Source organism: Canis lupus, chromosome 35 (genome assembly GCF_048164855.1).
Source record: "Canis lupus baileyi chromosome 35, mCanLup2.hap1, whole genome shotgun sequence".
In the NCBI taxonomy this organism is placed as follows: domain Eukaryota; kingdom Metazoa; phylum Chordata; class Mammalia; order Carnivora; family Canidae; genus Canis; species Canis lupus.
Window position 1 is genome coordinate 28,518,936 of NC_132872.1, and position 15,582 is coordinate 28,534,517.

General features: G+C 39.7%; 1 protein-coding gene across 1 annotated transcript; it reads right to left on the bottom strand.

Moving 5' to 3' along the window:
• Window positions 1-6,190: 6,190 nt before the first annotated feature.
• Window positions 6,191-14,619, bottom strand: LOC140625020 (uncharacterized). The gene is made up of 5 exons (XM_072812195.1): window positions 14,596-14,619; window positions 13,001-14,139; window positions 12,364-12,606; window positions 9,597-9,678; window positions 6,191-9,138 (listed from the first exon to the last, which is right to left on the bottom strand). Exons 1-2 carry the CDS (start codon window positions 14,617-14,619, stop codon window positions 13,480-13,482), a joined length of 684 nt encoding a protein of 227 aa, XP_072668296.1. The 3' UTR covers window positions 6,191-9,138; window positions 9,597-9,678; window positions 12,364-12,606; window positions 13,001-13,479.
• Window positions 14,620-15,582: the final 963 nt, after the last annotated feature.

A 15,582-nucleotide genomic window follows, 5' to 3' on the forward strand; every position in this document is an offset into this window, starting at 1 on the left:
ATTAATATGCTTTAATTTTAAAGCAGTTTTGATTCTAAAAATAAATAAGCAAACAAAAACTAGAGTTCCCTTACACTCCCTGCCCCTCACATGAACTATCTCCTTCTCCACTCTCAGCATCCTGCACCATTACAATATCATGCAGAATAGTTTAGTTACCCTAAAAATCCCCTGTGCTACACCTGTCCATCCCTTCCTTCCTCATCTGAACCCCTGTTAACCACTGATCTTTTTACTTTCTCCATAGTTTTTCCTTTCCCATAGTGGCATATGGAATCTTACACTATGGTGACTTTTCAGTTACCAAAATACATTGAAACTTTCTCCCAGACTTGGTACTTGATATCCCTTTTCCTTCCTTCCTTTGTTCCTTTCTTTGTCTTTTTTTAAGACTTTCTTTTTCTATAGCAGTTTTAGGTTCACAACAAAACTGAGGGCAAGGTATAGAGATTTCCCATGTACCCCCTGCTCTGGTATTCTGTGGCAATTCACGAACCTACTTTGACAGATCATAATCATACTCATTCAAGTGCTAATCTTTTCTTGAGACACTCACAGACACAGCCAGCGATATTATACCAAATGACTGGGCATCCCTTAGTCCTCAAGTTGAGGTGTAAAATCAACCATTACAATATTTTAGGAATTAGTACTTGATATGAGTTTTGGTCGTGTGTAAGTGACTTGCTGTTTCCTACTATGAATGTGGCTACATGAGAAGATGTTGGCAGGCTTAACTGCTTTATCTTGTGATCATAAATGAAAATGTTAAAATGGTGAAGATTGCTAAGCACAGTTACGGAAAGCAGTTTGAGGATGTCCCAGTGCTCCTGGTTTACCCATCCTTGAAAACACATGACCTCCACATTTCTTGTTACTTGAGATAATATTAATCTTATTGTTTATTTAAACTTTATCCAAGAGAATTGAACTGATCCAAATGTCCATCTATAAGGTACCAGAAGAACAAACTGCAATTTTATTTTCATGAAACTCTTCCCCTTGGTTAAAAGATTGAATGGGACACCTATGTGCTATCAGATTGGTCATTCTGTTATATGGACAAACACAGAGTTTGTGATATATATTTATATAAACTCACTCATACCATATGCCTCAATAATATGTCTGTCTCTTAAGGCGTATATGGATATGATACATATTTTATATACATGCGTGCATATGATATACACTGGGTGGTATCAGAAGAGATTTGAGGAATATACACCAACCCGACACCAGTGAATGTGTTTAGAAAGTGTGGTGGGGACCGGGCTGGAGAGTGATTCAAAGTTGCCCTCATATTGGCCCATCGTTTAGAAAATATTTAAAATTTAGAGCATATTATTGTAAAATGCCATAATTAAAATAATTACAGAATAATAAAGGAAAATCTATAATACATTGTAGAGAAAAGATAAAAGATAAGGCCTTTGCAGAAAATGTGTGGGTAGCAGATTGTAGACTACTGAATGCTTAGGGCAGAGGATAGAATAGGAAGAGAATCTTCTTTTTGTGCCAGTGAAGCAAATGTTTCTAATCACCCTCGTAGAGGTTTGACAATACACCCTGTCTTGAGTTATCAGGAAAGGCAAAGCATGCTCGACTCTCAGGGATCCATCAACCTCCGGCCATCGTTAGCCTCTTATTTGATATTTCAACTTAGAATACCCTAGGCTAAATTTATCTTTAATAGTGAAAAGTTCAGGGTTAACATAAGAGACAAGTAAGTACTATAATAATTTAGAAACCACTTAATACACTAAAGTAGGAATTTGCCAAATGGTACCCAAGAGCCCTAAAATAATTAATACATTCTCTAGAAGTACTTAAATTAATCCCAGGATATAGTTAATAAACTGTGAGTCACTATTTCAATTGTAGAAGGAACAAATTTTTGCTAACAAATTTGGTGGAATTTATGTTAAGTCACTGAATTTCATTTTTAAACATTAATCATGTTTTATGAGGACTTTAGTTTTTAGCGCATTTTCTTCAAGCTAGTAATTTGTTAATACTATTTAAGTTGTGAGGAAACAATAACACATTACTAGCTTCACGCTCATGATATTACCTCACAAACTAAACTGAATGCTTGCAGTTCAATTAATAAACCTATTTTAAAATTATCTAGTGGAATATGAATTCTTTCATGACTTCTTTCTGGAAACTGCAAGTGTACTCTATTGATTGAAACCTTGCATGCTGCAAGGGGTTTGATTTGTGTTAGGCAAAGAGACAAAGTCTTGTCAGAGCAAAGTTAAGCCAATATAATTTTAAACCACATCCTTAGTAATGAAAGGGGGGGAATAATTACATAATGAAGAGTAATATAATCCTAATATTTAATAAAGTTTTTCTGTATTTGGTGCTATCTAAAGGCCGCCTTGGTGATTCTGATCTTAGAATTTTACATGCATCACAATTACCCTTTCTGGAATTTAAATATAATGAATTATAGAGGTTCTGCAAAATGTCAGTAAACTAGAATGTATATTTATATAATGGCTTTCAGTTCTACGCTTGTTTTTGATAAACCAGTTATTGAGTCAAATCCAATTTTGAATTTGCCACACTTCACGATTGTGTGAGCCAATTTCTTAAAAACAATCTTTCCCTTTCTCTTTTTCTTTCTCTCTTGTGTGTACATATACATATTTATGTAAATGAGACAGATGATATATATGCATATTATATATAATGTATATGTATAATCTTCTATTGGTTCTGTTACAGAATTCCCTAGTGCAGATTGTCCCAAAGTTTAAGGATAAGATTCAAACTGCTTATCATGACATATAGAATCTTTTATTTTCTTTGTAATGTGTCTAACTTCTGTGGCTATTCTTTTACCATATTATTGGTACTGCACCAACTGGTTTGCCATTTTTTGTTGTTCTATACACTTGTATTTTATTATTGATTCACTTTTTTCATGCATTTCTTTGTCATTCTTTTATACATACAAACCACGGCTTTGAGGAACTCTATTTTCTAGAAACTGAACTGATCTCAATGCTTGGGAAAGCAAGCCATTCACTTGCTATGCATGTGCCAGACAGAAGGAATATTATCCTATCACTTCTAGTCATATCTGTGCAATATGATAATTACTGGCCTCGTGTCTAATGAGGACTTGATATGTGTCTAGTGTGAACTGAGATGTACTGTGATTGTAAAATACACATTAGACTTCAAAGACTTAGTAACAAATAATTAAAATGTATTAATTTACCCACAATTTACCTTTTATTCTTTTTAATGTGGCTATTAGAAAATGTAAATTTACATATGTAACTTACATTTCTGTCTCCCCGTGACTTGTATGAGTAGGGCTATACAATCGTATCTTCTTCATCACCCATATTTCATTTCCCAGGCACCATGTGAAACTTACTTTATTGTGTTCCAATTTATATATCAATAGTTCTTATGATTTACAGTTGACACTTGAACAACCAATCCCCCATGCAGTCAAAAATCCATGTAGAATTTTTGACCCCTCTCAAACTCAATTACTGCTGACCAGAAGCCTTATAGATAACACAAATATTTGAATAAATCACATTTTGTATATGTACTGTATACTGTATTCTTATGATAAAACAAGTTTAGGAAAGGAAAATGTTATTAGGAGAACCATAAGGAAAAGAAAATATATTTACAGTACTACATTGATGAAGAAATCCATGTGTATGTGTAAGACTCACATAGTTCAAACCCATGTTCAAGGGTCAACTGCATATTATTTGTATTTATCTTCAATAACCTTATTAGCTAAGTACTGTAATTTTTCCCATTTTACAGAAGGAAATACCTAATCTAACATTGTTAGAATGAGTTATTTTTAGAACATCAAGCTGTAAAGTCGTTGGAATAGAATTCCAAAGGCAATTTGAAGCTCTGACACCACCAAGTGTCACCTGACACCAGCCAAAAAACGTATTGTATGAACAAATTTAAGTGGGAGAAGCAGCTATAAAGTTTGTGCATTCTGACTTCCATATGCAGAAATTCAACTTCACACATTTTGTGCATGATTTGGAGGAGGGGTACTATGTAGGCTTTCTCTCATCTGTACCATGACAAGCCACTATTTCTGGTCTTTTTGACCAGTCTTGTGTTGCTACTCAGTTCTCACAGTTAAAGCGGGCCGTTAGGCATAGCTTACCTCAAAGTTCAAATTCTCAAAATATCTCAAGTTTCTATATTCCCAAAGCAAGAACTGTTTTTCCCTGTTCCTACCTGTTGTTTATTAGAACAAAATTATAAAGGGTTTATTATATTATAAAGGGTTGGGATCCTTGGTCTGTTTGCTGAATTAATTTGAATTAATTTGACAAATAGATTAGTACATTCCTAAAGCTTCTAAATTTCTTCAGATTCTTCCATCCTTACACCCACCAAGCAAAATAACACCTCTGCTCTATATTGTCGCAGAAATTTCCTTTATTGCATATCCCACATGACTACTCTGAATAAAGTACTCTGAATCCTCTGCTATTTGGCATCCTGGGATATACTAGTATTTTTCTTCTCTCCTTAAACCTAAGATGTTTTTCAAAGTTCCTTATTCTTTGCACTTACTCTAAAAATGAAAATTGAACAGTGATTTTTTTTCTCTGCTGCAGGAATGTATACCTTATCCTTAATTGTTTTAGCTTGAGATGCGCAGGGCAAACATAATCATAATCATAATAAATACTTTGAATTAAAAATACATTGGGCAATGTTTCAAAATCCTTTCTATACCTATGAGCTAGGTTTTTTGCTTTTCGTTTACTGTTTGCCTTCTCTCTAAATGTTAGAAGATATTGGAAGATCCATAATTCTATGTTCGTTTATATTTGAATTTTTCTCTCGGGTTTTATTTGTTGTAATTACTGGTTTATTTAAAACAACTTTTTCCCACTACCATGGAAAAGGTGATGTGCTGAATGTTAGAAAATGCCTGCCTCTCCATAATTTATATCCAATTCACAGCTTTAGGATCTGGTTGCAAATACTAATATTCCTCGCTACTTTCAACAACCAAGAAGCATGGAGGGAGTGTTATCTGGCCTTGATGTTTTTCTCAGTGAATAATCCCTTAAATGTGATCAAGGACTCCCTGCAGCTTTTCCCACAGGTTGAGTAAGCTCAGAGCATCCTCGTGGTTACCTGCAGTCATCTTGTGCTGTAGCTTCTTCTAGTTTTATTTCTATATAAAATCATTCCCATCAGTCCTTCATCTTTTAGGAATTACTCAAAATTCTAGTTTCCTGGGGACATTTTTGTCTTTTTTTTTCCTAATAGTGCAATAAATCAATTGATTTATTCACTTTGAAATCCTTTCCTTCCTTCTCCCTTTTTGAATGAAGTTAGGGATAGGAAAGACAAAAGATATTTGTATCCATTTTGCAATCTTGATCCATTCTCCAAATAATTTTACTTGTATTTTCTAAAACGTAAAAATCTCTTGATTATTTAAAATCCTTATTGGTTGCCGATAACCCCCACATAATTTGTGAACACATCACAGAAGATCTCCAGGATTTTCCAACTGCTCCAGCTAAAACTCTTGTCAGTCTCAACCTCTGTCCTCTGTTAATCACAGTAGACCACAGAGTTTATAATTCTTAAAATCAATATGCTCCTTCTCATCTTTTATGGCAGTATTTTTTTTTTTTTTTGCCTGCTCTTTGCCTGGCTTAAATTCTCTCAAGTTTTATGACACCGCTATAATGTCAATCTGACATTACAGGATGAATTCTTTGACTTTTCTCTCAACTTAATGAGATTCCTTCTCTGTACAACTTTAACATCTTAGGCATATATCTATTTCAAAGCTTGTTATTACATTATGTTGCAATTTTTCACATAAATGTCTCCTTACGAGGAGCTATCCCTTAGTTGTCTTCATAGTTTCAGTGCCTAGAGTCTCACAATATAAATGTTAAAATATTACTCCATAATTCAATGAATAATGACATAGTCACAAAATATTGCATATACGGTAATAATATCAACACATGAGGATATAATAACAACATCTCAGTGACTACTGATTTCAGAAACACTGTTTTATACCAAAGTTGATCACAGGAACTTCACTGTAGGCCAGTCTTCACTTTTTTTATTTTCATGGAGACAGTATAACTTTTGATCAAATCTGGAAAGGAAAATTAAATCATTCTGATGAGTCATCTTCACCAATTAGAGTAGTCTAATCATCTTTGATCTTTGTATATTAGTGTTCCTAAAACTTAGTCATCTTATTGCTCTTTTCTCTGGGCAATTTCCACCCTCTAGTCCATTGCTTTACATATGTCTTGTTAAAGCAAAAAAAAAACAAAAAAACAAAAAAACAAAAAAAAGAAAGAAAAGAAAAAAAAGAAAAAAGAAAAGAAACCACATATTTTAATGTTGGATATAAACCTTAAAAATAATTTTTCACTGATAAAGATCACATTTTCCATTTTCTAAATATCTCAATATTATTTTCCCCAATCAACTCTATTTATAATTACCTTTATCTAGACTTTGTTTTTCTATTCTTACTAAGTTTTGAAGTTCTCTCTGTCAGATAACATCTTACCTAAGGAAAAATGCCTACTTATTTATTAATTGAATATCAATCTCTTATGAAAATAAAAATTTACATCAGGGGTCACTAATACTTTGGAAGTTAGGAAGGAAAAAAGCAAAATACAGGTGGAGATAATGTTTTTGAAATACAGATTATTTGGGGACCATGTATTAATATTATATGAAAGTCTTCCCCCAGATCTATAAATTAAATTGAAACTTCTAACCTACTAAAATTAATTAAGCAATTGATTAGCATCCTCAAACTCAGAATAAAACCTTTCCTTAGATTTCCTGGTGTATATATTTTAAAGTTCACTCTATACATCAGTAAAAATAATCATCTCAATTTTTTGCCCTGATCATTTTCATAACAAACTCATGGTGGCAGATGAGCGATTTCCTCCATCAAATTCAAAAGGTTAAGCTCCAAGAAGTATCAATTGGCAAATGCAGCATAATTTCAGATGCACAATAATTGAGATTATTAGTCATGGAACAGTGAAGACTAGCTTTTCAAAGCGTGAATATACATCTAATATTGCGTAGCTTTGTGCAGACACAAAGTAGTTATTGTCAAGGGATAGATTTTTTTTTTCCTTCATAGTTTTAAAATGTGAGGCCCTTTGAGCAACACGCACATTCTTAGTCACAGTTTTGACACCAGGTTCACTACAGTTACAACAGAGGTCTTGGACATCCTAACAACGGAAGGAGAATGTGATCCTGATGCTGAAGAAATTCAATGGAAGTGTGAAGGCCTCCTCTGCTCTGCTGGATGCTGAGCCTTGGTGTGAGGCAAACAGGATTTTATCCAGAGGCAAACACTAAGATCTGACAGTTCTTAGTGCTTTTCTTGTGCCCAGTTAGGGTGTAAGTGCTTTCAGATATCAGTTCATCATTACAATCATATTCATTTTTTTATTTTTTTATAATTCCAATTACATTTTTTAAATTTTTATTTATTTATGATAGTCACAGAGAGAGAGAGAGAGAGGCAGAGACACAGGCAGAGGGAGAAGCAGGCTCCATGCACCGGGAGCCCGACGTGGGATTCGATCCCTGGTCTCCAGGATCGCGCCGTGGGCCAAAGGCAGGCGCCAAACCGCTGCGCCACCAGGGATCCCCTCATATTCACTTTTAAAATAAGAGTTGAAGTGACTATTTTTTTCAGAGAAGTGAATTTATGCACAGAGCCTATTTCTAGAAATGTGCTCTTATACCCTAAACCACATTCTCTTTCCAATCTACGGATGATATAGGATAATAAAAAGATATACATTAAGTAAAAGAAACAAACAAAACCTCATTTAAATTTCTTCCTACTATCTCACTAAAAAATTAAAAAGAAACACACTGCAATCAAATTAGATCAGTTGAAATTTAGACAAAAAAATAATAGGGAGATATAGTGTATATATAGTTCAAAAATTCATTTTGGGACCTTAAAATTCTTAAACAATTCTTAAATTGTTCTTCCTAAATAAAAATACCACAGGATCTGTCAATATGTTCTTGTTTTTGCTCACAGATAGGAAAGTTACAATGATGTTAAATAGTTTGTTGATCTTACTTATGAGGAGTGAAGAACTTTGTCTATATTCACATCATAATGAATTACTTTTACCTAAGAATAAAAGTTAAAGTGGTAAGCTGGAATTATTGAATAAAATGTAGAAATGTTTACACTACTGTCCTCGAGTAAACTTTTCTCGTTCAGTTGTCTATTGATCTCAGATTTTATTTTCTTCAACCAGACCAATGCCTTTCAACTTACACATGGAATAGCGTAAGTATAACGTGGCACCTTGTCTAAGTACACTGGGGTAACTGGGCACAGATTTTGAAGTAATCATAGTTTAGTAAAAAACATACCTTGCTTGCTATTGTATTAGTAGAGGAGGAAAGTGAAACACAAACTTTTGAATGCAATTCATACTGAATGAGATTACAATTTCAGAAAAATTCATATTTAGACTATTATTTACATATTTCATATGCACACCTTTTTAGAAAGCAAATTTCTGAGTAGAAAATGGAAGAAAATCAGATTATAACCTGGATAAAACAGCAACGAGTTATTATTAACCATGCTTTGCAAAGGAAAATTATTGCTTTGAACTTTGTCAGTAAATATGAACCTATATTCTATACAGTTCTTGAATATTTTATTACATAAAATGGTAATAATCGCTCAAATAAATTTCAAACTAAAGAAATTCACATTGTTTTCAATATCCTTTTAACTCAATACCTTTTGATAAAACTCAACTTTTATCTATTAACCCATTATACTGTAAAAAAAGAAAAAAAAAAGAATGAGAGAAAACAAACAAGCAAGTAAGCTGTGTTTTGAGGAAGACTCTTCTGATTTGAAGATGATAAGATTTGGGGGGTTGAGGGATCCCCGAATGACTCAGCAGTTTAGCGTCTGCCTTCAGCCCCAGGGCGTGATCTTGGATCCCGGGATCAGGTCCCACGTTGGGTTCCTTGCATGGAGCCTGCTTCTCCCTCTGCCTGTGTCTCTGCCTCTCTCTTTCTGTGTCTCTCATGAAAAAAAATAAATAAAATCTAACAACAACAAAAAAAAGATTTGGGTGGTTGATCATGTTATTTTGATAGCATTTAATACAGAATTTAGGTCTATAGGCAGGCTGTAATAAAGGAACTTCTCTCTTCCTTTATACTCTTCTGTTACTGCAGCTCAATTGCACACACAAACACACACACACACACTCCTAGTTTTTCTATAAATTTATCTAGTTCTCTGTAACATCTTATTCATCTTCAAACTGCTAATATATCATTTTGATTACTCTATTCACAATAATTTGTTTCAGAAGTTATGTGGAGAATGCACAATGTTCTCTATTCAATAAATCTATTGCTATTAATTGAGCAGTACAAAACCCTAGCTATAGGGTCATCAATCTTCAACAAAATCATACATTTAATAAGCTTCAGGGTAGTGTCTCTCTCATTGACCCATCACCAATACATTAACTAATATTGTCATGAAAAAGTGGCACCTTTTCTTTGTCCATTGATTCATTGGTCCCAAACAAATACTGACATTTTCATTATCATCACTGACCTCAGCCATGGAATATTCTGAAAATGCAAACCAATCAAAGTCTAATTAAAACAAGTCAGTATTAGATTTCTATCAAATTGAAAATGCAAGTATTCAGTTTAAAGTTTCATAAAATTCCTATCAGCTTTCCAAATTTCACATGAAACCATTTTCTAGGATACATAAAATTTATTGAATCAAAAAGTAAAGAAACACGGGACAGAGCTAGAAAAGACAAATGAAACTAAAAAGATAGATGAAGAGCCTGAAGGTCTGTTTTATTTTGACCAGAAAAAGCAGAGAAAATTAGATTTATATAAATATGTAGCGATTTTTGCAAACTTGTTTTCTTCCATCTGATTGCACTGCATAGTGCTTTCAAGAAAGATCGGTTCTAGTTTGACCTCTATTAAATCTCAAAATATCCAATTGTTTTCAATGCCACCATTGTTTTCTTGCCCTGTGATTTTATGGGTTATTTTTCCCCCATGCTGTCCATTCTTTACAAGGTGTCTAGTGTTATATAACTGTAGGATATCATTAAGAAGATAGAAAATTGGAGATTATCACACTTTCCTTTAACAACTACAGACTTATATTGAATTGATATTTGGTTTAGACTCTCTCAATCCATAATTATATTCAAATTGTAGATAAGTATCTTTCTTTCCCTGAGGACGAATGCAAGTTGCTAGGGCAGGAAAAAGATGTCAAAAAAATTGTTCATACCAAAACAGTACGAGAAACTAGCATGGACTCTACTATAAAGATGTGCAAGGAACATTTAATCACTCTGTTCTGTGTGACATGAGCAGGAGAAGGAAGGAGACGGAGTACATTTATGTGACCCATGTCACCAGAAGAGAGGATGGTTTGCATTGATGGATCAAGAAACAGGCACAGTCCCCTGAGTCTTCCAGTCTCTGCAGATGTCTTGTCTACCCAATCACCCAATTTGTTTCTGGCGTATGCTACCATGGTCTGTATCTTGGGAAACTCATGATTCTAGAAGATGTCCCCAAAAAGGGAGCAATAAATAAAATCCATGAAAATCCAGAATCCCCCTCATTCTATTCATCTTTGCTCCTTGACTCTTTGGGAATTTGACTCAAGAAGAGAAAGGCTTGACACAAGTTTCTGATTACCTATGACATCTGTACTTTCCTCATACATCCCCAGCTGGAAAATAAGCTTTCCTTTTTCTCTTTCCCTAGAGCCACTGAATACATATGATCCCTATACAATATATGATCCTACATCACTGAAGAAATGCTAGGATTTGAATTGGCCAAAGTTGACATTTGGTGTGAAAGCCACAGAACCCTAAGGATGAGGAATTAAAAAGATGGAACACAATTGTGTTAACACGCCAACACATCATTTCTGTTCAGGTATAAATGGAACATTTCGTAGAGATTGCCTGATGATTCACACGAAGCTGATAATGAAACTTCAGCCTGGCATTTCAAGATCATTGCTTAATCCATACTGTGGTTACTGAAAGTTTTCTTGCTTTGAGGAGCTATCCGTACTACTGCAGACCTGCCAAGGCATATGGCACAGGGATGAGCATAGTTGGATAGTAAACAGGGGATATTTGTGCAAGGCCTAGGATTTCCTGATAAGGAGTTTAGATTTCACACAATCTTAGGCAGGTTAGTTAGTGTTTCAATTTATTCATGCTTCTCATATGGAAAATATGCTATAGGGATTGGACAGAAGTTTTGCAATTATTTAGTCCAGAAAAAAGAGGACAGTGAAAAAAATAGTGGCCTAGACAAATATAAGTCATAGGAAGTTGTGGTTAATATTTCCAACATACAATTTGGTAAAGAAGACACGTTTTATTTTATTTTAAAGATTATTTACTTATGCATTCATGAGAGATACACAGAGAGAGGCAGAGACACAGGCAGAGGGAGAAGCTGGCTCCATGCAGGGAGCCTGATGTGGGACTCGATCCCAGGACCGTGGGGTCACGACCTGAGGCAAAGACAGATGCTCAACCACTGAGCCAACCCGGGTGCCCCAAGACGGATTTTAGAATCATATGAATATTGCCGTGGAAATAAAGTACAGAAGGATTGCTCTGATGTTTTGTCCTATGCAACGAGTGAATGGTAATGCCAGTTGATTGGGAATGAGGTTGTAACGAAGACATGTTAAGACCATAAGCGTCCTGGACATTTAAGTGGAGATATCAGCTTATATAACTAGGTCTGGACAGAATTATAACAGCTTATAAAATTATTTTTCTCTTAGGAAAGACTTAGATATATGTAATAGAAACTGGATTGGTGACCTCAACTGTCATTTTACCCCTTAATGACACACTGTAATCACTTGAAAAATGAATTTGAAGACTCTTCTCCTTAGTAAGCTATTTGCATAAAAGGCCTAAAAGCAGTTCCAGAAAATAAAAGGACGATCTTGATTTTTACCAAGAAGCCTACAGGGTTTTTTTAAGTCATATTTTCTTTCTTTTTTTCTTTTCTTTTCTTTTTTTTTTTTTTTTTTAAGGCAGCCCAAGTATCCATTGAAGAATGAATGGATAAGCAAAATGTCGTAAAAAACCTACAGTGGAATGTTATTCAATCTGAAAAAGAAAGAAAATTCTACCACATGCTACAACATGAATGAAAGTTGAGAACATTATGTTAAGTGAGATAAGCCAGTCGGTAAAACACAAATACTGTACTTTTCCACTTTTATAAAGTACTTACAGGAGTCAAATTTAAGGAGACATAAAGTGGAATGGTGGTTTTCAGGCGCTGGGAGGAGGGAACGTTGGGAGTCATTGTTTAATGAGGAAAAAGAGGGATCCCTGGGTGGCGCAGCGGTTTGGCGCCTGCCTTCGGCCCAGGGCGCGATCCTGGAGACCCGGGATCGAATCCCACGTCGGGCTCCCGGTGCGTGGAGCCTGCTTCTCCCTCTGCCTGTGTCTCTGCCTCTCTGTCTCTCTGTGACTATCATAAATAAATAAAAATGTAAAAAAAAAAAAAAAAAAAAAAAGGAGGAAAAAGTGTCCCCTTCACAAGGGTTCTGGGGATGGATGGTGCTGGGGGCTGCGGGCATCACTGTGCTGGATGCCACCGTGCACTGAAGGGCGGTTAACGCGGTAAATTTCAGGTTATGTTTATTATACTGCAATAAAAAGATGAGAAGAAAAGAAGATTTAAGAGACTAAAAAACAGAAAGTAATGCCTGCAACAGAAAGATGCCATATGTTCATTTTTAAAAAGTCTATAAAGCTATTTGAAATAATTTCCGATGACTTTTACTGGTATTTTAGAAGGTCAAAAAAATATATATATATCGCAAAACGGATGATGTACGCAGTAGAACTAAGCCGCTCCTTACACACATGCGAGGTGTCGGTGGAAGAGAAGGAGCAGGACGGCCGCTCTGCGGTTTGCAACCCGCGGCCCAGGCGTCTGCACGGGTACCTCGGGCTGCAGGCGCGGGGCTGGGCTCCGGGTGCGGCTCCTCCGCGGCACTGCGCCCTCGCAGCCCGGGGCTCGCCGCGGCCGGTCCGGTTCTTGGCTGCGGCTCCCGCGCCCACGGGGCCGCCCGGGGGGCCGGTTCCGGAGTCGCGCGCCCTGCAGTGTAGACGCTGTGCGGGCCCGGCACGTGGCTCGGGTTGGGGCCGGGTGGGGCCGGGTGGGGCCGGCGGGGCCCGGGCAGGGGCCCTCCCTTGCGCCCCCTCGTGCCCTCGCTCGCAAATTAATAGATAAAATCTTAAAAAGAGCGGGCGGGCGGCGGCTCCCCCCGAAGAGCGGGGGGGGGGGGGGGGGCTCCGCGCTCGAAGCTACGCCCGCGGCGGGTCCCGCTCTCACCCCTCACCCGCTCTCACGGGGCGCGAGTCCCGGCACCAGCCGCGGGCGGGGAGACGCCGGGAAAGCTCTGCGAGCCGCGGGACCCACCCCGACCACCCGTAACCCGAGGCGAGCTCCCCGGGGCCCGGGGCTCCCCGTGACCCCCGGAGCTCGCCGTGACCCCGGAGCTCGCCGTGACCTGCGGAGCTCACCGTGACCCCGGGCCTTACCGTGACCCCGAGCCTCGCCGTGACCCCGGAGCTCGCCGTGACCCCGAGCCTCGCAGTGACCCCCGGGCTCGTCGTGACCCCCGGAGCTCGCCGTGACCCTGGAGCCTCGTCGTGACCCCTGGGCCTCACCGTCACCCCGGAGCTCACCGTGACCCCGGGCCTCGCCTTGACCCCGGGGCTCGCCGTAACCCCGAGCCTCGCCGTGACCTCCGGAGCTCGCCGTGACCCCGGGCCTCGCCGGGACCCCGAGCTTCACCGGGACCCCGAGCTTCACCGGGGCCCTGGGGCTCGCCGGGACCCCGGGGCTCACGAGGACGCAGGCTGCTCCGTGTCCGCCCGGTTGCCCGGGATCCCCGCAGCGCGCAGGGCTCTCAGCTCCGCCCCGCGCAGCCTCCACCTCCTGCAATAAAATCTGAAAGTTCGAGCCCAGAAACCTGCCGACGTTGCAAAACGGCTGTTACAGTCCTGGCTCGGAACGGGCAGCCGGCTCAGCTGGGCTCTGATCTCCGCCAGAGCGATCCCAGCCGGCTGCTGCTCCCGTGGCGAGGCCTCATCCTCCCGAGGCAGGAGCCGAGACGCGCCGCGACCCGAGCCCGGCGGCCTGTGTCCCGCAGAGAAGCGAGCGGTGGTGGTGGCGGCGCGGCTGCCTGCGCCCCCGAGGCCCCGCCCCCGAGGCCCCGCCCGCCCCGAGCCCCGCCCCCTAGCCCCGTCCCCGGCCCCGCCCCCGGGCCCCGCCCCCGGGCCCCGCCCCTGAGGCCCCGCCCCTGAGGCCCCGCCCGCCCCGAGGCCCCGCCCCCGAAGGCCCTCGCTCTGGCCTCAGCCCGAATCCACCTCCTCCCACCGTCCTCTGCCCCTGGGCTACTTTAGCTTAGCACCATTTCTCCCTGGATTACTGAAAAAAACTTCTTACATTTTTTTCCGCTGTCCCGTTCATGTTCATACATCTTTGATGTATTTTGCATAATAAAACCGAGTAATGGCACTGGAATACATAACTTCTTAGCTTTCCTCTCATTTCTGAAAAATCTCCGTTGAGAGGAACTTTCTCATGGCCCCATGATTTGTGTCTGTGGTCCCTTCTTTCCCACATCCACCTGGCTGATGTTAGTTGACACCCAGACCTGGAAGAAGTCATTTTATTCTGGAAAACTTCCCAGTGCCTACAGGGTGGGGCTCCTCTCCTGCGTCCTCAGAGCATCTCTGAACAGGCTCAGTGTCGGAGAGATTGTGCTGTACCCGAATGAACTGAGGCCTTCCTTTCGGAGAGAGCAGGTTTTAAGCTCTGCAGAGACAAAAGATCCGTGTTATTGTTACCTGCGGTCCTCAGACACTGTGCCCACCCCATGCTGGGCCCTCAAGAAGATACTAGTACGGAAAGACAAAGAAGAACAAAAAGGAAAACAAGGAATTACATCAAAACCAATTTTTAAAAGTCATATAAATAATTTTAAAAGGCACGTAGAAGTGTTTCATCCTGGAAGAGGGGGCTGTCAAGACGAAAACAAAATCAATGACAACGTGCACAGGTGAAGAAAACGGGTAGACACCACGGTCAGGGTAGGCAAATGGGCTGCTGCGGGAGCAGGCCTTCCATGGGACAGTGTAGGCCCGGTCTAGTGGGAGCACAAATTGTGTGCTTCGTGCTCTGTTTGTCTGACCTGGTCCAAAGACATCTGTCATGTGGGAGCTGGCCAACGGACATCAGCATATGCCATTCTCAGATTAGGGACAGCCTGCCAGGAGCAGTTCTGGTTGCTTGTCCTTGCCAACATTTTCTGAAATACATCCTTGTTTTCTGGTTAGCGTCGCCCATCTCCGGCCTGCTGTGGGCCAGAGACTGAACAGGGTCCAGGGTCCCCCCGGGGCCTGGCTTCCAGACGTGTCAGGTCTCCTTGTC